Genomic DNA, 21,873 nt, shown 5'->3' on the forward strand with positions numbered 1-21,873 from the left:
TACGTCTTGCACAAACCTTTGTTCAGACTTCATATAATGTAAAGAATACACTGGTTTCTGTTTAATAAAAATGTTCTTGTTAAGTCATTGTTCAGCAATGTCAGATAAAACATCACTTTATTGTATTTGTACCATGGGACTGAAAATTGTTTCAACTTTTGGCTGTAGCCACAAATATGTACAAGTTTTGATATCAAAATACATAATTCTCGGATTATCTGTCATTTTACGTGCAACTTCGTATGTAATGTCATTCAAATTCACCCAATAAAGTTTGTTAAAAGTCTTCCGAGTTCTCATTGGTTTAACCATCACGACAGAAACATGTCACTTTTGGAGATCTTTTGTTGTTCCGTATGAAATACTTTGATTTGTGAACGTGAACGTGTAATGCACGTCTTCTGTGACACTTCTTGTTTTCTCACCTTACCCACTCAACCTGTAGCACTCCTCTTTTCATGAACAAAAAGGTTAGACGACACACAACAGACTGGAGTTTTCATGTTTTTGTATTACCATATAAAGAAACAATCATAAAAAAAACGTTATACATGATAATAAAAGTCTGTGGAGAAACTCAAACTTGACTACTTTGACAAAAGTGGACTGTGAGCTGAGAATCAACCTTTAAAAAAAAAAAAACTGAGTCCGTCAGTTTTAATTCAATAGTTTGAGCGCATAAACAAGTTTTTAGCCTTATTGAAGACAGGCTGTAATAGAGAGTTACTATACTTTACTAAACATGGATCTTTTTATATCATGACATATATGGACATGAAGACGTCTTATGAGAGCCAGAAGAAAGAGGAAATAAGCATTGAACATTTTCTGAGTGTACATTAGTAGTCAGATTCATTCAGCAGGAAGTTCTTTTTGTTTCGTTTTCAACAAAAGGAACCATTTTGCGAGGTTGGCTCAACCTCAACGCTCCACAAATGTTGGTGCTAGCCATGAATGATGATACAATGACCCTCTCAACATATACTTAGTTTGCAATAGATTCATGTGTAAGGGTAATGAATAAAGCAGGTCCACAGCTGAAAGACGTTTACAATATAGACTTTCAAAGAGATGTTTTTAAGCCGACTTCAGACAAAATCATTCCTTGTTGACTCTAGATGATTCATACATAGGCTTTGGTTGGGCATGGTAAGCTATCTCTCTGTCAGTGTGAGTCTTGTATTGGGAAACAAGCATCCTGAAAGAACATGAGTGAAGAGTCGGGTTGTTTTTCGAATTTTCTGGTTGAGGATTGTGTAGCTGTAGATTCACCAGCAAACACACTAAAGTGACGTGAGGGATTCCTGTGTGGAAAGAGTCTTTCCTATTTTACGTTTGTCAGTCATATTTTTGACTTTAATCTTTGAGATTAAAGGCAGGGTAGCTAATTTCCTTCAGATACAGTTTTTGGTTGAAATTTATTTAACCAATTAAGATCATTAAGATCTTGTGTCCTCTGAAAAAGGAACAAAGAAAATGCGTCTTCTGTAGCAGCTGTAAGCCTATAAAAACTTTAATCAATGTCGGATGACGGTTTGTACATTATATACCAATCAAGCCTCTTTGCACCATGCATGCATGAGCCCACACTCAAAGCATGAGCTGAAATCCACTTCTAGAGCAATGGCGCTAGTGCATGGAAGTGAGGGGCGCGGCTTTTGAGGGAGCACAGAGTGGGAGGGAGTGGGTGAATACGGAGAGGATGCTACTTTCAAAATCATGATAGTTTTAGAAAGTTACCAACCCTGCCTTTAAATTACTTACCATCAGGCTATCAACCAACTCCAATTGTCGATATTTATTTAGAAGTTATTTGCTGACATTTACTGTACTGACAACAGTGATCTCAGCAACACATCCTATAAACAATAACCTGAAAGAAAAAAAGGCAGTTTTGTTGGAGACAATGAAGGGGGGATCGAGTAACGGTATCCAACAGTTTCTGGGTTCTTTGCTCACACCGTCAAAGATGCATCAACAGGTTAAAAAAAGAAAGAAAAGAAATCTACTGCATGTAAACAAGAGCTATCTCAAATGTAGGACCTAATCTGCTGACAAACACATGCTGATTGAAGGTGTCTCCAACAGAAACACCTTGATGAATCACACACCATCAATGTTATTGGAGGGAAGCTGCACACACCAAGGAGCAGCTTAGTATCGCCCTGCAAGAAGAGAAAATGACATTTTAGTGTTAGTGCAGGTGTAATTTGATCCCGAAAAGAAATAATGAAAAAAAAAAAAAAAATCAGCTTTTACCAGTGATAAAAGAACGTCAATCTGTTTGATTATGCATACTATCATCAGTCTGGTTTCATGTCTGAAGCTGAAACAACAGATGCAGCTTTTATCGTTCGCATATCTTTTCAAACTTACGTGGGCTGTAGGAGCGGGACCGCGAGCGAGACCTGTATCGACTGTAGTACGGTGATGGGGAGCGTCTGCGACTGTAAGCATGCGGAGAAAGAGTTATACATCTATTATCTTTTCAATGGCCATACCCCGACTATTGTTCAAATTATTTTACTCACCTATATCTATATTCACAGTCATCATATCTGTCATAGCGGTCATAGCCACGGTCGTAATGCGAGTCTCTCCCACGCCTGCTGCTACCGCCTCCTCCACCTCCGCCACCCCCACCACCGTTACTGTTAAAATAAGAAAGACAAGGCTTTGACTTCCAGGTGTCTTATCTCTTAAAAAAATAAATGGCATGTCAAACATAATGTAACAAATTATTAAGGATATGATGCATAATTAAAAACTTTGACATTTGTGCTGATCTTACTGAGTTGGTCTGCCCATGTAAATTCCAGGCGTTGGTGTATGTGCACGTTTGGTGATAGAAAAATCCACTCTGATGCGCCGCCCGTCCAGCTCCATGCCATTGGCTCGCTCCATTGCCTGAAGAACACAAAAGAAGGATGTTATCAAATCATCAAAGGCTTTTACACAAATAGTGTTTGAATCACTTCGGCCCACCTATATCACATCACTTGCTCCGAGAGAGACGTTAGAAAAGCGGAGGGAGTTTGTGGTAAGGCAGCCATCTAGTGTTGAATGTGTGCAATTACAATTCTTTTTAATTGAGAGGAAAGTGTCAAACGGCGACCTTTGGACCGACATGCAAGCTTGGAAAACAGAGTGCAAAACAGCATGCTTTTCATAGCCTTTAATATTTAATAGTTTTAAATCAGTTAAGTGACACCATCATTATTTAAATGCCCTGTCTTTCATCTGCTCCTATGTCTCATGTTTGAATGTATTTAGATGATCAGAAATATTTGAGGCAATGACTGGACTTCACACATTAAATTACAAAAATATGCTTTTCTGGACCTTCAGAAATATATCTTTCTTCATAAGCGTTTCATCTATTAAAATATGACTCTTTTAAATGACAGACGAGGGCATTTAGCAAAAGGCAGAACACAGATGAGTCTAAAAAAAAAAAACAGCAGTGAAGATTACGTGATTTAAACCCACAACATTTTCCATACCTCTTTAGAATCCTCTATTCTCTCAAAGTAAACAAAGGCAAAGCCACGGGAGCGGCCTGTACGCTGGTCGTACACCACATTGACTCCTGCCAGAGGACCGTAACGTGAAAACACCTCCCTCAGGTCCCGCTCTGTGGTGTACAGGCTCAAGCCAAACACCCCCAAACATCTGCTTGGGTCAGGGTTCGCCTGGAACAGTCAACAATAAGGGTCAGAGTTGATTGATTGGTTTGCCACTTGTACCCATGTAATGAATTATATCAAAGAAGATTCATCTTCATCCACATAGCAGCATTGGAAATCATGAAAGCATTGTGCAAAAAGACAAATGAAGTAATTCACCAAACACAGCATCAAACATACCTTTCATGTTTTCAGGTGGATCTTTAAATTTCTTCCATGTTACGTATTGGACAATTCATATAAAGATGGCCGTACTCAAAATACATGGGACAGCTCTCACATAATAAATAATGGCTTTTAACTACAGCAGTATTCAGTGTAGTACTAACAAAGGTGCAAGTACTACATTGGAATCTTTTTACAGTTTTAGTAGGAGTACAAAACAACATTAAATGCCTAATGTCCACGTGTTCTTGTGCGAGACACTTAACCACAAGTTGTTCCCGCTTCTACGTCAGCGGCGTGTGAATGTTTATGAATGGATTAGTGGATGGACACTTTACAAAGCAGCTTCTGCCACAGGTGTGACCTGCGGCAGTCAGAAGGCTAGAAAAGTCCATTTACCATTTAATAACCCCGTAAAGAGCTTTCAAACAGATGGGAGGACTACAGAATGTACTAAATCACTTCGCTTGCCTCCTGCTGTAATCAGAAATCACCGGGAATGACTTTCTCAGCATTTTCACAGCAGTGCATGTTAGACATTATGAGCATACACAAACTGAGTTTCATGGGGAAGTCTAAGAATGCAGTACAATAAAAAGTACACATTTAATATTGTAGTGAATTCTTCTGTTTAGATGCTTCTGGTAATGGTGAAGTGGATGCATTCACTGTCTTCATATAGCTGGATCACCGAGTTATAATAACGCATCTATTCACTCTATCCAGCACTAGAGGGGGAGCAGCACCGTTGACCCACAAACAAACATTTCATCGCTCAGTCCCAAAATACTTCAGAAGGTCCACATACCCTAACATCAGCATCAGCACCATGACTGTGTGCTTCTTTAGTGTCGTCATGGTTCTGTTGATATAATGAGAGGAGGGGTGGTTAATAAAAAAGGGGTTATTAAATGTCATTTCAGAGTGGCTTCCCAGCGCACAAGTTTCAGTGTGTGATAATAAATAAGAACATTTCCGCATGTATTAAAGAAACAGAGATTTACTTGCTATCTTCTCAAAGTGTTGCAAAGCATACCGACTCCTTTGGAGGATGGTTTAAATACACAACTTCAAATCAATATATACCCATTTCAAACATATTTAATGCTTTAGGCGCTGGGATTTTTCTAAATAAAAACACAAAGGGTAGAAATCACAATATTCATAAAGAATTGGACAACGTTCGTTGACGCCTGCCTTTTTCTTCATCCAACTCACCCTGCTGCCGGTGTGACGGCGCCGGCTTGATGTCGGGGAATTGCTCTGGCTCTTTTTGCGTCGGGATTCGGGGCTATAGGAACGAGAGCGGGACTGCCTTCGATGGGAAGAAGAACGAGAGCGTGAACGGCTATAGCGCCGGTTTGAGTACCGCCGTGTGCGAGACCTGAAAGACACACAGCAAAGGAGGAGAAATTGAATGCAAGACAAAAGTATCAAATGACGCTAAAGTCACGTATCCACATCACGTGTTCTACACAGGATAATAAAATTGCAAAAAATAAAAAACATACCTGGATTTTGAGCCTGAGTGGGATCTCGACTCAGAGTGTTTGGAAGCCCGGGATGGACTCGGGGTGCCAGATCTGCTCTCAGACTTCACTCGAACTGGACTCCCATGATCAGAGTTAGACGGGGAGCGTGACCCCTGTTATCAAGACAGCATGTTAACAACTTCACATGGACAAATACATGCATTTCCTTATAATGAAAAAATATATAAAACACAGAGTAGTAAAATGTGGTAGAAAATGTTATACACAGATCATGTGTCTAAAAATGCACAGCACATGTACTGTAAAGAAAAGGGTTAGTAACTTAATCATTTCAATGAGTAAATCTTTGGTTTACATTAATTTACATAATATCAAGTATGTATATGACAGGTCTATATTCATGTCCACCTGGTCCATAAAAGGGGAAAAACAATGATACATGCAGTTTAAAAAAAAAAAAAAGACATTTGAGACACAAACAGTGTATTTACTTAACCGAAGGACACATTCATTCTTCCAGATTCTTTACACGCTACTCCCTTCTCTCAGGTTTTCTATCCTTCTTCGTTCTTCTTTTTTCAGTTTTCTCATGTTCTGATTCCAGGACTTTTTTTCATCTCTTCACCCAAACTGACACCAGTTTCATTTTAGCCATTACACCGCGAGCGCGTCTATCTGACACCAGTCTTCCGTCACATTTTCTCCCTTTCCACTTCTATGTTCTGCTCTGTACATGTTTTCATTAGCCTTCTTTTATCTTGAAATTTTGTCTTCAGCACTCTTGGATAAAACTCTTCAAATCCTTCACGATCAATAACCTTAATGAAAAAAGAACATTCAATGAAATTAAAATCATAGGTTTAGGAAGAGAATATCTTCAATGAAATGAACACTGAATGCAGTACAAGTACATGGTTTCTACAGTAAGTTTGAATTGTCCAGGAAGTAGGCAAAGGAGGATAATCACATCATGGTTACAGTTAAAGGTCTTAAATGTTTTGTTTCAATGTGGGGGGAGGGAAAGAACAAGAAAGCAGAGAACGAAGAGTAGCTTAGGATTTGAATTGTTCTCGAAATAATGAAATCAGAAAAAATAGTCAGGTAAGGTTAGCCAAAGTGTCACGATGGCTGGACATTGAACGCAAACGTGGCAGGTAGCTTGCCATTAATTTTAGACTTGAATAAGTCATGTGCATTAATGTCATCAAACAGAAACAGAAACAGGTCTATCCAGTGCTACCATAAAGGACTTTTTATTGTCAGCCGTCCATATGTATCAATGAACTTTAATTACCATGGACAGCCTGGGGAAAAATATACACATTACCTGCCTTTCTTACACAGGTAATGTTATTAACACAACGCACACAGCGTCAGCGTGAGGCTAATCGTTTAGCATGTGCTGATGTGTAGCTGCTGTGACGTTAGCTAGCGTATTGTGAAAGGCTCAGCCACACGGAAGAAAAGGAACGAGAGGGAGATATAAAACACCACTCCATTACATGACTTACCCGCCCTTCGTAATTTCCATCCTCTGTATCACTCATTGTTGTATCTGTAAAGCTTAAACAGCCGAGCTTTTAGACAGATATTTCACTGCACCGAGAGAGGTTTTCACAGTGTTTGCCTCTGGCCAGTTACCAAGGAGAAGATGGCGCGTGAGGTGGGTGGTATATTTATTAACAGCAGTGTGACGTCACGTCCCGTCTTCACAAGAAAAAAAAAATAACCGTATTGCGTAAGAAAAAAAAAAGAACCATTAAATTTGAACGTATAAATATAACACACTCGATAACTTCAAACATTTTAAATGATTACCCCATAACACATAACTAAAACAAACTTAAGTGTAAAGTACAGGGTTTACAAACTGCAGGAGTTGAACATTTAGTTGTAGCCTAAATGACCCCATTTGTTGCCATACTCTATAAATGCTTTGTGAACTTTATTCTGTAAGTAGCATTGTATGGTTGAAGCTGGATGAGCTTATATCAACCACAAACGATAAGGTTGAGTGACTTGATAGTGTCCCTGTAATTAATATATAAGTTGACAATTGTTTTAAATGTAAATTATCTTCATTTTGGCAGAAGCCAGGTAAATGTAGCTTAGAAGGATTTGGGCACTTGCACAAAATTGGAAGTAATTATAGAGGAGTAGTCTGAAATCTTAAGTAGTTAAAATTCACCTTCGTCCATGGTAAGACATGATTTGACTGGAAAATGTTATCATGTAGTTGAGGGATTTGTATGAAGTAAGTAAATCTATTTTAAATGTTACCTTTACACAAAAATGGCATCTTTTTACTAGACCTAATGAACATCTGATGATGGCAAATCAAATTTAATTTGTTGTCTAGTAATACACATAAAGAGCCAACTGAAATCGCCTGAATGGTTTTTTTTAAGTTGCTTTAATTCATGGAAATTAAGAAAGTGACCTGATACAAAACAGCTCTTAAATGTTGGGTGGGTGGGTTTAAATATCCATTGTCTATTCATTAGTAAATCTATCTGACAGGAGTGGTCACCATCTCATCTACCTTATACAGCTAAGTACATTTATGGCTTCACTCAATATAGAGACAGTTAACCCACAGTGAGATTATTAAGACTTAAGGCCTTCACATTCATTTTAGTTTGTGTTTGTAACTAAAATATGAAGTCATTTCCTCATATTTCAGTAGAACACCTACATTCCCCGAGCACTTTTCATGACAATAATGTCCATCTTTCTTGCTGCAGGGACTATATTTAGGATCAGGATAAGGGTGTGCAGAGTGAATACCCCAAAGCCCCCCCATGTCCACACCCTTCAAATATCCTTATAGTCAAAGATGGATGTGTCCAGTATTTTTAGACACTCTCTATAGAGTCACAGTGCAAGATGAACCCTGAACATGAGTAAGCAGTAGGTCAGTCTACTTAACAGCATTACAAGGCTAAAGACTGACTACACAGTACATTCAATCTGTTCCAATCCTAAATTAAACATTTCTGGACAGCTGGCCGAGGAAACGTTAGATCTTTACTAAGACAAAGCACACCCCCTTGTTTAGTGGCAAAAAGGCATCAGCCTATCAACAGTCTGGAAAATTATAAATACAAATTTTTACTTCCTCCGGATGAAGTGCAAATAACATTCTTTGGATTCTGTCTTAACTGTCCTTCATACTACGTACACTGTATGTGTAAGCTAAAAATAGAATCATTTTATAGTACTGAGAAGCTGCAACAGCTAAAAGTGATATTTAGCTTTACTTAGCTAGGAGTATATTGGTTTAGTCAGCATTATGACATGTTGACGTTCTGTACATAGTTTACCTTGTTCATAGGTGAGACTTATGAAATCTATGCAAACCAGTGTTTATACTTCTTTGCTTTTGCCGAAACAGTCATAACATAAGATTTGAATGGAAATTCAAGCAAAACACAATGAGCAATTTGAATATAAAAAAATATGCTGGATAGTCCTGGTAAAAAATAAATAGATATCAGCATGTGACAGAAGAGAGCATGTAGAAGTCTTTGTCTTCCCTCTGACAGTGTAGAACACTTCTTCGAAGTGTCCACGTTTTCAAGTTGATCGATGTCCAAAAATCTCAATATTGCTTTTCACTATCTTGATGTGCTTACATCAGTGATAGATGCTGGAAAATGTGATGTGCCGAAAAGAAAAAAAAATAAAGAATTCTATCAGGACTATATTCTTTGACGTGGCCGAGGCCTATTAGGGATGTGTGGGTGCAGGCGAGACGTCCCTGGGTGGCTGCCAGTTGTCTCATGCTTTGAGGATTTCTGTAGGTCAGCGGGGGCAGAAGCAAGGACGCCCCCTGCTGCGTGGGAGGTGTTAGTAGAAGAGGCATTAACAACAAGCTCGATTTTCCCCTCCAGTTTGACCAGCCGTGTCAGAATATCGTCCAGCAGCACAGCTATAGTCCTCTTCAGATCAGCTAAGAGCAAAGGGAAACAGAAAGTAGAAAAAGTCAATGGTTGCGTTAAAGGAACACGTTTCAGTACAGGAAGTGCACATGAATGGATTCCAAACTTCTTCTGAAATGCTCACCATATCCAGCCATGGATGTTCCCTGCGGCCCACCTGGTAAATTCTGGTTCTCCTCTGTCAGGACTTTGACGTATCGCCTGCTGAGCTCCAGTATCTGCTCCCGTAGCTCAGAGCTGCTCTGATGGCGAGGCTGCTGCACGGTGTAACGCAGCAGCATAAGTCCCCATGCCAGGCCGAATACCATCAGCAGCACACTCAACTTCTGTGACATGTTCCTTCGCAGGAGTGCACCCAGCATGGTACTGGGGGCTGGCTAGGGGGGGGGGGCGGGAACTGGAGGGGCAATGTTCTTTTCTAGAAGGTGGATTTAATAGTTTCTTTTATTCCTTCAGGGAAATCTCCTTTCTGTCTGTGTCCCTGGAAAAAGTTAACGGTTTAGTCGACTACAAAGCATTCCTTGTTCGGCATGGATTCCTTCACGTTATCTCCAGCAGGACATGTGCTTTCCCAAAACCCATACAGCCCAAATTGTTTCTTTAACCACTATGGCATCCTGTAAGCCCTACGAGGAGGTGAAAAAACATTGAGCAAAAGCAGTGGCCAGGAAGTTGTAGTGGAAGGAAGCTGACAGCAACAGACACCGGCAGTCAAGGGCTTTGGAAAAGGTGCTTTCCTGTTAAGAAATTCAAGTCGATACCACAGATGTTGACTTGGTTTTCAGGAAGGGAATCTGCAGACATTGTTGACTGTTCGAGAAGAAGACAAGATAGAGAGGATAAAATGAACAAAAAGAAGAAAACTCATTGAGGCATTTCATTGTCAGAATATGAAGATTAATTTTGTAGATATCTTTTAGACAGTGCAGAGATACCATTCTGCTGTCTACCAAAAACACTGCAAGGGAAATCTTTGTTAATTCATTCTGGACTCAGAGCTGGTTTCTATTCATACTGACTGAGGATTTCAAGGTAGATAAATGCATAAAGATTTTCACACAAACACCACTGCATGTGCTGGATGAAGAACACAATCTATCTCATTGTTACTTGCTCGGAGCTGGTGGCTTCATCAAAGTGGCTGCCTGGAAGGTAAGCTATTATTCAGACATTTTGCTAAAGTTGCACAAAACCCGCTGATGATCATCACATGTTTTTTTGTTTTTAATCCCAGAAGCCTGATGATTAACAGTTTAGATTTCATTAGAACCCACTTTGCAGATCCAGATAGGAGACCCAGAACAAAAGACAGGACAGAGAGCATTCATGATCATTTCTAATCCCAACTCCACAAGGGCTATTTGACTGACAAATAGCCCTTAGAATGCACCGTGCACATGTAGCAGGAAATTAGGCTATGATTTTTTTTTTTGTATTCAGAACTTTGTCACCAAGTTCATTCTCTGCTCTCTCTCTCTTGGGTGATGTGAGTGTCAATTCCTATTGAGGTCAGAGCGAGGGCACTGACAGAGAGAGTAAATTATGAAAAGAACGGTAAGAGAATCCGTTAAGCTATGCTTTCCTATCTCTATCCACACACACACACACACACACACACACACACAAAGACACACACACACAAACATGTCCTTTCTCTGACCTGGGGCAGCACTGCACATCAGCAGGCAAGAATGAGGGAGAAAAGCGAAAGCAAGGTGCAAAGACTTGATAACAAATAGAGTCAAAATCAGTCAGAAAGAAAAACGGTTTGTGTTTGGCAAATTTTAACAACACACCAGATGTGGCATGGAGGCTCTGTCATGCGCTGTTAGGCCAAATGTTTATCTTCTAGCCTCAATAGGAAGCTAAAATGTGTTGGCGTCATATTCCAAACAACAAACAGAACACACACTATGTGATACAGAAGGACATAAGGCAGTGAAAACTTGCTTGCTTGCACTCGCAGTTAATGCCGTTAATGGTTGTTCCAGACCTCAAGCACAACAAATAAACCTTTTTCTGTGCCTTGCATATGTCTACAGATCATATCAATACTGCTTGATCACAGCAGTGACACTTGAAGACAACCTAACTGTCAGGCTACTCCGGCCTGACCATTGTTCCTGGGAAAGGCACACTATTTAGGCCACAGCTGCAAACAATGCGACTGTGCCATTCGCTTAGAGAGAGGTCAAATGTAGAGTACCTACTAGGATAATTGAGAGAGATAAGGCTCTGGTTAAAATAGTAAGTAAGTCTTTATTTATTTAATTTAAAATATCAAACCTAATGGTTAAATATTGACCACAGGCAGCTGCCATCTGTTATTCAACAGCTTGTGGGCACAGCAAAAGAGTTGATCGTCTGACCCGTGGAGTATAAACAGAAATGTCAGTAGTGTGAAGAGTGGAACCTGGCCAATTTTAACTCGCAAAACTCGTCAGGATGGGGTTACACCATATCTCGTTAGGTTACACCCAGCAGAAAACGAGTTACAAAGACAATACTAACACCGGATGCCAAGTTTCAAGAGTTGTGATATGAGACCTTGACAGTAAATGACCCTGAGCGTAGACGTTTCTGACAGGTGCGTGCTAAAGCTTGAAGCAAATAACGCACAGTGTAATGCAAAAAAAAAAATCAAAAATCAAGAGGAGGATTGAAGATAAAAGGACACGACGTTTACAACTTGAGACAGTTTCTAAAATATCGGCGATCAGTCATGTTAGCTTCTCGTGTTAACTTTGCGTGGCAAAAAAAGACGCGACAACAATAATTTCGAATATGATGAAAATGGCTAACAACGTACACATTACCCCCAGTGTGTTGTCTGGAAAGCTACTTTGAGGTTGGGCAGGAGTGAACAGGGTCGAGGAGCCTTTACAGAGAGCTCCAGCTGCTACCTCTGGCTGCTGACACTGAAGGATGCTTGTTGTTTGGCAACCCCGGGCTGTAGTTCCTGTCGCTGACGATAATTTACCGAGCACCCCGCAGACTGTAAACAAATAAAGAGCAGTTGAGTTTAGTTTTGAGGTTCCTGTGTGCCCAGGAAGTCTTCTCAGCTTCTCTCCCAATGGTCTCAACACCGACGAGGGTCCTTCCAAGCAAAAGTCGGGCGCTAGGATTCCAAGCATGCAATTCTGCTGACTGTCATGGTTCCTTCTGTACGTACCTTACTGCGTGCATCAACGTCAGCACCCCGGAATTGTGGGAAATGTAGTAATATTACTTGTTAACGGCTAAATAAAAGAGTGGTAATATCCCAGCTTTTTATTTTATTTTATCTAACAGTTACTAATTACTGGTAAAGTTTTACTTCTTCCAACTCTTTTGCCGACATGTAATTTTCTTCTGAATTATACTTTACACTTTTTGCTTTGTATTATAATATTTGTATTATTAATATTATTATGTTCACCTTTGTCTTATGTTACATGTTCAGAATAAATGAACACATCAAATCAATAACCTTTAAAACACGGTTGGTCGATTTTAATCCAAACAATAACGTGTGTTTTAGTATAACTCTCTGTCTTGTGGTTGTGCATCACTCTGCAGCCGTTAGAGGGCGATCTACAACCATTTCCATGACAACTCCAAAACGTCTAAACATTGTGTTTGCTTTCCAAGACAAGAAGCTCACAGCTAAGTGCTATCACTTCAACACAATGGAGAAAATACGTCTCAATAAATCAGCTTTAGAAGCAGTGGATGACTACTGGGAGTACAGACGGTTCGTCTCATGCTTTTGGATCCCGATTTAAGATGATCTCGAGAGTTTGTTTATACACCTGTATGTATATCTATACCCCTGTCTATACCTGTCTCGAAGCAAACAACCGGCAAGTGACACCAGATGCTAACGCTAGCTACAGAGGAACTGTTATAATGCTAGAGGATGCTGTGTTTAATGCATGCCAGTTCATTTTATGTCCTGTAGGTAAGTAAGTTCTTGTGGTGTTTTTAAGGATTGTGGGGGATGATGATGGAGGAAAACTGTTCACTCCAGATCAATATGAGGAGTACAAGAGGAAAGTGATCCCTCAGCGAATGAAGAACAGGCTTTATGTAAGCTCTGGGGTGCCAGGAGGTATTGACTGCAAACTAATCGGCCCTGAAACACAGTGCTTTTGTAACCACAGGTAAAAACTAAATATATATATTTTCTCTCATTGCATTTTACGACACAGATACACATGCATAAATAAATAAACATATGGGACTAATGTTTGGTTTTGTGCAGGTACAAGGAACATAGGACAGAATTTGAAGTGGTTCCAACTGAGCGTCCCCTGGCTCTACCTTGCCAGGTCAGAAGATGTAATTGTGTTGCCTATCAGTATGTTCCCCGGATTGGGCAAAACCCTGTCCGCTGCAGGTGTAAACACTTACCTGAAGACCATAACGAAGCTGCTGGACACTTGTGCAAAAAGTGTGAGTCAGAAAGCCCCTCTTCTGAAAAGATAGTAGTCACTTGAGCCCAAATTAACCCCAGATGAGAGCGTATTAGTTTAAGATGTTTATGTTTTATTATCAAACATTTTCCAGGCAGTTCCTGTTCTGGGTATCAAAGCCCCTACATTTGTGGTTGTGGTCAGCCCATCTCTGCCCACCAAACCCTGGTGAGTGTAGTTGAAAATCAAAAAAGCCAATTGTATGATACGTCTTCCACTTATACCCAGGCATAGAGTTTTCTTCCATGATTTGAATTCAAATAACATTATTTTCTGTTAGGTTGAAACTAAACTAGAGAGGGAGGCACGCGGTCAGCCAACAGGCAGGGATGTTCCCTACGCTGCCATGGGGGGGCTGACTTGCTTCAGTTCTATGCTTGATGGCTACCTTGCTTTGGAGACAAATAACTCAGGTGAGAACTGCTCGTGAATCCCTAACCCTAACCAGTAAAGAAAGTTGTCGCAATTAGGATTATTATGCAAGTGTTGAAACTCCTGCTTCCTGCCCAGTACGAGAGGATAGGACTTCACATGCTCCTGAGTTTGTCCATGTCTTGAGTTAGGAAGTTGTGTTTCTAACTTTGTATGTTCTTTATCGTGGAAAAAAAGATGCTATAAAAATATGTTATGTGTTACTCTTCATACTAATCTAAATCATTCCAGATGGACAGCAGCTAATGGTCTCAACCTTTTTTCCCTCATTATAAATTAGACATTAGCAAAACATTATGCAATATGTTACGCACTCAAATGTTGCTAAGGAGCCACGTTTTCTGTAATCTACCATGTTTGTTTAACGTATGATATCAAGTTTTTCTTCTCAGCAAAGTAAGTTCCAACACTGTGTTAGTCTACATATGACAGAACCTTATTTCCCTACTTCAATGGTTATGTATTATTAGAAAACAATTGGCTTACCTATCCAACCATCATGTCTTCATACTTCTGTAGATCTGCCGTACAAGTTCCTTTATACCATGAAAATCCACAAAATGCAATGTATAATATCCCTACATGCCTTGCTTGTGAAACATCAATTTCACTACATCAATATAGAGTGCTTTATTGACCAGTGAAGAGACAAAACATTAGATCGCATCAAGAATGAACACAAACTGTTTTCATTGTCACAACACTGACTCTATGCATCAAAGGATTTCTAGAGTGTAGACTTTCTCTGATGAATAGAGTCATTGTTTTGGTGAATCAGCTTTTTTAGAAGTGTGGAGGTGTGTTTGAAGACGTTTTACTAAAGGTAAAGGAAGTTCCATTAAGAGGCACGTGAGGGCAGCAAAGAGCAGCACAGCGTCAGCGGTGAATGAACTCATCTGCAGCATTGTTGTTGTTGAAAAGAGAAGTAAAATACTCAATATTACTCCTACAATACACCTTAGATTTTATCCCCACAGGGATTATTCACACAGACTGTGTTTGTACGAGGGATGTGGGAGATTTAAAAAAAAAAAAAAAAGCCACCTTGCTTAATAAGCAGGATATACTGAGATTAATTTTCTTTTGTTTAAAATACACAGCATCATTTTCTCTTCATTATAAGATGCCTTTATTAATGCAAAAGTTTTATACCATGAAGCTTTATTTTTCATTAAGAATAACATTCATTAATAAGTATTTGGAGGTGTTTGGAAATGCTTGTGAAATCTTGTACATGTGAAGTTTTGTTCATTTTTTAAAGTTCTTTTTGGGGCCTAGATAGTAGATAGTGAAGCTGAAGACAGTAAATGTTTGGAGGACAGATTGTAGCAAAAGGCCAGAGCTGGATTGAAACCCAAAGACGTTGCACTGAGGACTACAGCCTCTGTACATGGAGCATGGAACATAACCACTAGGCTATCCGACGTCCCTCGCCCCTCAAGCCGTCATCGGAAATTTATGATCAAAAGAGCAAAATAAATCAAATTTTTTAAATTCATTTTCTGAAGTTAATTATGGATGATTTTAATTAATATAGTTATGACGGATTGCTTCACAATGTAGCATTAACTTAATGCACCCCATGCTACTAAGTAAAGAGTAACGTCTATCACTGAAGTCAGATTTGCATTTCAAAACCTATAAGCCATCACTTTGAACATTATGAGTGAAAAAAGATCCTGGTATGGTGAATTATGGTTCACACACGTGAGGTTCAAAACACCCACCGCTGACTGGAACACATCAAACTTCATTTTCATAATTGCTGCTGCATCTTTTTCAGATCAAGGCAGGGAGGATGTCTGCCAGCAGAGATGCTCAGGATCGAGGATCAAAGAACCGTCTGTTACAAACAGCCGCACTTTAAACTGTAAGAAAGGAAACCACAATCATTAAAATGCAACATTAGCGGAGAATCAACGTCTCAAGTAAACTTCACATATCTGATCAGTCACATTTACTTGTCCAATATTCTTACCCAAATAAAGTGTCTTCTTTTTGGTACAGATACAGTCTTTGTCTGTGTCGTGACATTGTGGGATGTTCAACTGTCAGCAACAGTAGAGATTAAATCCCACCTCATGACTATCAGTCAACTGACAATGCATTGATACAAACAGAGGTTTGAGTGTGGGAAGCAATAGGAAGCCTTACTATAATGATCCATATTTACAAATTGACACAGCTTTTTGTTAACTTAGAACATAAAACCTGGAGACATTTTGTGAAAGCCCGAATTCATTTAAAGAAAGACTTCAAAGGACATTTTTCTTTATTTATAATTGAAATAAAAAATCCTCATTATCATTAGAATTTTTAGGTTGAATACGTTGAATGAGTCATACTTGATTTACCACAACCAATTTCTCCTCTGATTAACTGCAGGTTTTTTTTGCAATGATTTAAATTTTCCTCTTGATATTTGTTCCATAAACTGGTCAGTTTTATGCTTCGGATGTCCCTATGATGGATTTTTTTTTTCTTACCAAGAGAAATCCACCCACTCAACATGTTGCCAAAATAACAACAGAACCATGGAGCTACGTGTTCAGCAATGAGCCCTGCTTTTAATTTACAGATTGATGTACTGTCTACGATTGATTAATCCCATTCATCACGGCAGATCAGCAGTGATGAGAGCTGATTTAATCCATGCAGTGAATGGAGACCGAAGCAGGTTTTTTTATTTTGTTTATTCACTGGCGGCCCACTTTCAAACCAGAAACAAAATTAACAGGAATCTTAATGAGGATTCACACCCACTCAAATAATGCTACTGTGAGAATGGGAAGTGAAACTGAATCGGTGACTACACTGGTGCTGGTCAGTTCTGCTCAAGTCACCTGTGCTGTATTGTAAGCATCACCTGCGGGGAACGTGGTGTTTTTGAATGTGTGTGTTTAAGGGAGCTGAACAGGTGGTCATGAGTCAAAGAATGTGAGGCTGCGTCACAAAGACGGTATGGGTGCACCTGGGTCCTCTCAGCCGAGTCCTGAGGAGGAAACAAGTGGAATGGATCCCATCTGAAAGCTAACACTTCAGATTAAGTGTGTATCTTCGATGATCATGGTGTCACACATACACATTCACAGCTGCATACATGCTCTTAACCTATCAGGTTTCTCCCCTTCGCTTCATAGAATGGCTTTGTTGAATGGTAGAACCGACCATTTAAACAAAATACTTGACCTGTTTCCACTGTGTACGCGTGGACATTTTTTCTCACAAAGAAAAACCCAATTAATCTAAGATGTAAAGGTCTGACACATTAGTGTGGCACAATTACAATTTAAGATAATTGCCTCCCCATAGCAACCGCATTTAGGACTCTACAGGTGATTTACTTCGGACATTTGGTTGAAGGGAATAACTACTACACTTCCCTTATCTCCATGGAAACCCCGGCCAGCTTGACTGAAAGACAAAACTCTACAAATAAGGGTACGAATACAGAATTAAACTGGCAATTACTGCACAAGGAAACACTTAATTACCCCAGTGAACACCGTCTGCTGATTTCCCCACAGACAGAGAGAAATAAGAAAAAGTCAGAGGTGCAGAGAGGCACAACAGACTGACAGGGACAAATCACTCAGAACGGCCAACAAGCTAGCATGCAAAAAGGAAAATAAAGCTGAAAGTCACAAAACCTTTTTTTTTTTTTTTACATGCATCAGTGACAATGCACGATACCTGTAAAGCTTTGGATCTGTATAAAACAATTGTCTGTGAATATAAAATTTCTTGTTTCAGTAAAACTGAGCTCTTTTTTTTTCTACCCTTAGTTTTACTGAACGTCTTAGCTCATTTTAGCTCACCTTTCTGGTCGCTTTGTTCTGGTCATAGAGCATTTAAACATATTCAACCTTGACATTATAGTTGATTTCATTTCACTGAGCATTTTGACATATTGTACCTTCTGTTTTTGTTCAGAAAAAAAAAGTTAGCAGGAAGGTTTTAGGTATTTTGTTTCATTCACAGATGACTTAGCATCTTTTAGCATAAAGTGTTGGTGGGGTTTATTTGTTCACAGATCATTTATTTTTGCTTATCATATTAGATCTGTAATTGTGTTTCATTCAAAGAGCTTTTAGCATTGTTTAGCTTATCGTTTGGTTTGCTCACAGAGTATTTGAGCATCTAGCAGCTATAAGATGTGGCTGTTTGTTTTTGTTCACAGTCTTTTAGCATATTGTAGCATATTGTTTTGGTTATTTTGTTTAATTCAAAGACAAATTCTTGCATATTTGAGCCTACAGTTTTCGTTGTTTCTCTTTGGTGCACTCATACCACCTATGACCCATAATGAGCCAAATGCACTTCATATCAGCGTACACATGCCTACCTTTCATGGTATAGAGGAAACATGTTGCAGCTAGCTACTTATCATGGCATTGAATCTAGCTCCCGAAAGAGCATCATGTTTACCTGGGAGAGTGGAGTCCACTATCAGAGTTAATGGGGAGTCAGTGACTGCCTTAAAACTATTAGGTTGATATAGGTAGGCATCTGTTGTTCGATCTGATATAAGCATCCTCCAAAGATTAACCCACATTTTCTATTCAATGCTTTTCTTTTCCCCTCAAATATCATTTTATTATAAGAACAATCAGTCTGATCCTATGTAGGACAAATTTGATTTAAAACTACAGCTTGTTCTTTTTCCAAGAACAAAAACCCATCACAAACTCCTATACGACTCTGACTCACTGGACTGTGTGAGGGAGTGTATGTGTGATTTGTGATCCTTTTGTGGTTCTAACAGTAGGACTTTGACAGTGCTGAGATTTCATAAAGGCTTGATCCTCTCGTGAGTCGGCAGACTCTGGGAGGAGGAGGGATTGTGAGTTGTTTTTTTTTACAAAGCACAGTGAAAGAAAGGAAACCATGCAGCTTGATTAACTAGTGTTCAGCAAAGGTGTGTTTAAACACAAGCACACATTCACTTAAATATACACTCACAAATAGAGCGCATAAGATCATAAATACTTGATGATTCTTAAGTATCTGTCCACCCTATAAAAGAGTAACTCCACATGCGTAATGAACTGTAACTAGGAGAGCTCTTTATTTATTCACTAATTATTTTAGCTATAAATATTTAGTATTCTTTCTTCCTTTACCTTGTCATAATTTATTTCCTTTTTTAACTTCTCTTTCTAGCTATGTATGTTGAATGTCAAATGTTTAAAAATTAATTAATTAAGAAATAAAAACACTATAAGGCCAGGCTGCTATGAATGAACAAAGTAAAAATGTCTAATCGAAAACAAGTTTGAGCCCTTTGGAGCGATTTCTTAAAAAGAAACAAATGCAGATGCTTCTTCAGTGTGAAAGCTTAGCGTGCTACTTGTGAGCATGTTCTTGTGTGTAACAGCTAGCACCCACACAAATACAACATTACACACCCTTTAACTACTTAACTGATACGATTATAACGATGGAAATGACTTTAATTTGCCGAATAACTATTCGGACCCACTTAATGGCTGATTGACAGCCATGTTTGGTGAAAAAAACATGTTTTTAAATCATTTTTTAGCCACTTTCTAATGCATTAGCTGAGCTGCTTAAAATCATACATTTAGGCTACCATCCATTATGTGGCTCTATTTGATGGAGTATGAATCTACATGCTAGCACATTTACACTGTCGTCATCACACTGATAAGACCTACAGTATGCTAAAAGGCTGAAAAAGTGCTCTCCAAAGAGTATTGAGCAGACAAATTATTAAACCACAATAGAAGTGCACACAGAGAAGCCCTTCTTCTTTGTGCTGCATGATGTCCTGTTTTTAAATGCGTTCATTTCCCCCTAAACCTTGGTGACATTTAAAGGACTTTTTTAAAGGTGTTTCAGGTTCATTTATGAATCCTCGTATTACACATTATGAATTAGTGTCTGCTTTTTAAATCACATAACAAGACTCATTTACCATCTTTTTAATTATACATATTTTTCTGGGTTTTTTTCAACTTAGAGGTTAATCTATTTAAATGTATTTGACTAATGAGAATCATTAAAAGAGAAAAAAGCAAAAAACACAATGAAATAACATCAACAAGATAAAAGAATAATTTTAAGTGGGAATATGATGTAATTGTACTTGTAAACAAGAAAAAATGACATTTAAATGATATATCATGATCCACAATCACATAGGTCACAACAGTTATTAAATGAAAGTTTTGCAGACATTGATACGGTTACAACTTTCATCAGGTTTCATCATATCAGGGGCTCAGGCCTTTGACCTGCACACAGCACACCTGAGCCGTATAAACCTGTCACCGCTTGGCAGCTTGACCTTCTGTCCGTCTGTCAATCTAATGACCTTAGATGCTTGTCTTGACAAGACGTTTGTGCTACTTTCCCCCAGGAGCAGATGGGGCAAAGACACATTTATTCAAAAAGACAGATATACACACAGGCTCACATTGTGTAATCTGTATGTGTGTGTGTGTGTGTGTGTGTGTGTGTGTGTGTGTGTGTGTGTGTGTGTGTGTGTGTGTGTGTGAAGACAAGGAAAATAGAAAAGAGAGCTAAAGACAGGTACATTAAAACACTGAGACTATAGATAGGGCGACTTTTGAAGTGGTTGGGGTTTAATTAGAGCAATAGCAGAACAAATGAGAGAACAACAAAGGACATCATTTCTTTATTGAGCAGTTGTCAGTATTGTACTGACTGTGAAATGAAAGTGGAGAAAAAGCTTGTGCTCTGTGAGATTTTATATGGCTGAATAATTGCAGCTGAAGGCTGTCAAGTTATGTCAGAAAAATGGAAAGAAGAACAATTTGGAAACATGTTTCCACGAAGAGTTGATAGCTAAAAGCTTTGAGAAGTACATGACAAAAATAATACCTCGACCATTCGTGTGAAAACAAGCACATTTTTGTTAAGGCATTGAATCGGTTGTGAATTTGAGCTAAAATAATGAATGATAAACATTCCTTAAACCTTCTTTTTTTTACCCAATATTAAAACCTATTTGCTCATATCACCTGCAGTTTTATTCTGCCGCCCAAGCTAAAGGAGGCTGTCTATGGCCTACTTAATACTAGTGCTCACTTATCTGGAGTAACAGATTGTCTCCATAGCACAATAGTTTAAACACAAGCACCAATTACGATGTCAGACTTGTGTGTAAAAGAGGTGTAAGAAAGCACCAGAGCGCTTCAAGATACAACCCTTTCCTATATGTCCCCTCACTACGTTTGCATGCAAGAGAAATTACAGGCAGCCTGCATGTCATGTGTTTTTTTTTTTTTTTTTTTTTTTTTTTACAGTTGTACGCACATCAAATTTAAAAAAAGTGTGATTCACAGCAGTGGAAAATTACAGGCCTTTTCATCTCAACAAATCTAGGAGAGAATTTATTGACCAAAGGAAGCACACGAGAGGAGGGGGAAAACAAATTTGCATTTAAACAGCTTGCTCTGGAAAGGACTCCTGATCCACAGACGTGATTTCTGATAATGACAAACTGAGCTCCAAGAAATTCTGCAACTCCGTATTAACATTAAGCTTTGATGCATAGTTGTTACAATAATTGTGATAATCACATTTCACTTATTAGGATGAAAAAAAACCGAAACACTTAACCCCACTGGCCCCCTGTCATTTGTCAAATTAGCATGTTATACTAACTTTATGAAAATGGTTAAGTGTATACCATGTGTGCTCATCTGCATCTTTG

General features: G+C 38.9%; 3 protein-coding genes across 7 annotated transcripts; 1 reads left to right on the forward strand and 2 right to left on the reverse strand.

The window, feature by feature from the left end:
- Nucleotides 1-491: 491 nt before the first annotated feature.
- On the reverse strand, nucleotides 492-7,183 carry tra2a (transformer 2 alpha homolog). 2 transcript variants are annotated; one of them, XM_079367361.1, is made up of 10 exons: nucleotides 6,856-7,183; nucleotides 5,841-6,162; nucleotides 5,363-5,496; nucleotides 5,070-5,235; nucleotides 4,660-4,713; nucleotides 3,504-3,692; nucleotides 2,792-2,907; nucleotides 2,532-2,651; nucleotides 2,377-2,447; nucleotides 492-2,165 (listed from the first exon to the last, which is right to left on the reverse strand). In XM_079367361.1, the coding sequence occupies exons 2-10, from the start codon at nucleotides 5,850-5,852 to the stop codon at nucleotides 2,155-2,157; spliced, it is 873 nt and encodes a 290-aa protein (XP_079223487.1). In that variant the 5' UTR covers nucleotides 5,853-6,162; nucleotides 6,856-7,183; the 3' UTR covers nucleotides 492-2,154. The 2 variants fall into 2 exon arrangements, with proteins under 2 accessions (XP_079223487.1, XP_079223486.1); XM_079367360.1 differs by lacking the exon at nucleotides 5,841-6,162 and having other exon boundaries at nucleotides 6,856-7,044.
- A 1,169-nt stretch (nucleotides 7,184-8,352) lies between these two features.
- On the reverse strand, nucleotides 8,353-12,542 carry ccdc126 (coiled-coil domain containing 126). Of its 3 annotated transcripts, XM_079367365.1 has the most exons (4): nucleotides 12,458-12,542; nucleotides 12,102-12,280; nucleotides 9,410-10,095; nucleotides 8,353-9,296 (listed from the first exon to the last, which is right to left on the reverse strand). In XM_079367365.1, the coding sequence occupies exons 3-4, from the start codon at nucleotides 9,645-9,647 to the stop codon at nucleotides 9,046-9,048; spliced, it is 489 nt and encodes a 162-aa protein (XP_079223491.1). In that variant the 5' UTR covers nucleotides 9,648-10,095; nucleotides 12,102-12,280; nucleotides 12,458-12,542; the 3' UTR covers nucleotides 8,353-9,045. The 3 variants fall into 3 exon arrangements, with proteins under 3 accessions (XP_079223491.1, XP_079223492.1, XP_079223493.1); XM_079367366.1 differs by lacking the exon at nucleotides 12,458-12,542 and having other exon boundaries at nucleotides 12,189-12,451; XM_079367367.1 differs by lacking the exons at nucleotides 12,102-12,280; nucleotides 12,458-12,542 and adding an exon at nucleotides 11,401-12,095.
- An 84-nt stretch (nucleotides 12,543-12,626) lies between these two features.
- fam221a (family with sequence similarity 221 member A) lies at nucleotides 12,627-16,181 on the forward strand. Of its 2 annotated transcripts, XM_079367363.1 has the most exons (7): nucleotides 12,627-12,766; nucleotides 12,844-13,018; nucleotides 13,254-13,427; nucleotides 13,529-13,719; nucleotides 13,834-13,907; nucleotides 14,020-14,152; nucleotides 15,955-16,181. In XM_079367363.1, exons 2-7 carry the CDS (start codon nucleotides 12,873-12,875, stop codon nucleotides 16,065-16,067), a joined length of 831 nt encoding a protein of 276 aa, XP_079223489.1. In that variant the 5' UTR covers nucleotides 12,627-12,766; nucleotides 12,844-12,872; the 3' UTR covers nucleotides 16,068-16,181. The 2 variants fall into 2 exon arrangements, with proteins under 2 accessions (XP_079223489.1, XP_079223490.1); XM_079367364.1 differs by lacking the exon at nucleotides 12,844-13,018 and having other exon boundaries at nucleotides 12,683-12,766.
- The last annotated feature ends 5,692 nt before the right edge of the window (nucleotides 16,182-21,873 follow it).

Source organism: Symphodus melops, assembly GCF_947650265.1.
Source record: "Symphodus melops genome assembly, chromosome: 18".
Lineage (NCBI taxonomy): Eukaryota > Metazoa > Chordata > Actinopteri > Labriformes > Labridae > Symphodus > Symphodus melops.

What these genes read in the sequence shown, in the direction of transcription:
- tra2a (XM_079367360.1), bottom strand. Translation starts at nt 6,891, where the DNA reads ATGAGTGATACAGAGGATGGAAATTACGAAGGGCGG. An exon ending in GCCGTCACACCGGCAGCAGG is followed by an intron (nt 4,714 to 5,069) that starts GTGAGTTGGATG and finishes TTATATCAACAG; the next exon opens with AACCATGACGACACTAAAGA. An exon ending in GAATAGAGGATTCTAAAGAG is followed by an intron (nt 2,908 to 3,503) that starts GTATGGAAAATG and finishes TGTGTTCTTCAG; the next exon opens with GCAATGGAGCGAGCCAATGG.
- ccdc126 (XM_079367365.1), bottom strand. Translation starts at nt 9,647, where the DNA reads ATGCTGGGTGCACTCCTGCGAAGGAACATGTCACAGAAGTTGAGTGTG. An exon ending in AACATCCATGGCTGGATATG is followed by an intron (nt 9,297 to 9,409) that starts GTGAGCATTTCA and finishes CTTTGCTCTTAG; the next exon opens with CTGATCTGAAGAGGACTATA.
- fam221a (XM_079367363.1), top strand. Translation starts at nt 12,873, where the DNA reads ATGACAACTCCAAAACGTCTAAACATTGTGTTTGCTTTCCAAGACAAG. An exon ending in GACTACTGGGAGTACAGACG is followed by an intron (nt 13,019 to 13,253) that starts GTTCGTCTCATG and finishes GGTGTTTTTAAG; the next exon opens with GATTGTGGGGGATGATGATG. An exon ending in TTTGGAGACAAATAACTCAG is followed by an intron (nt 14,153 to 15,954) that starts GTGAGAACTGCT and finishes CATCTTTTTCAG; the next exon opens with ATCAAGGCAGGGAGGATGTC.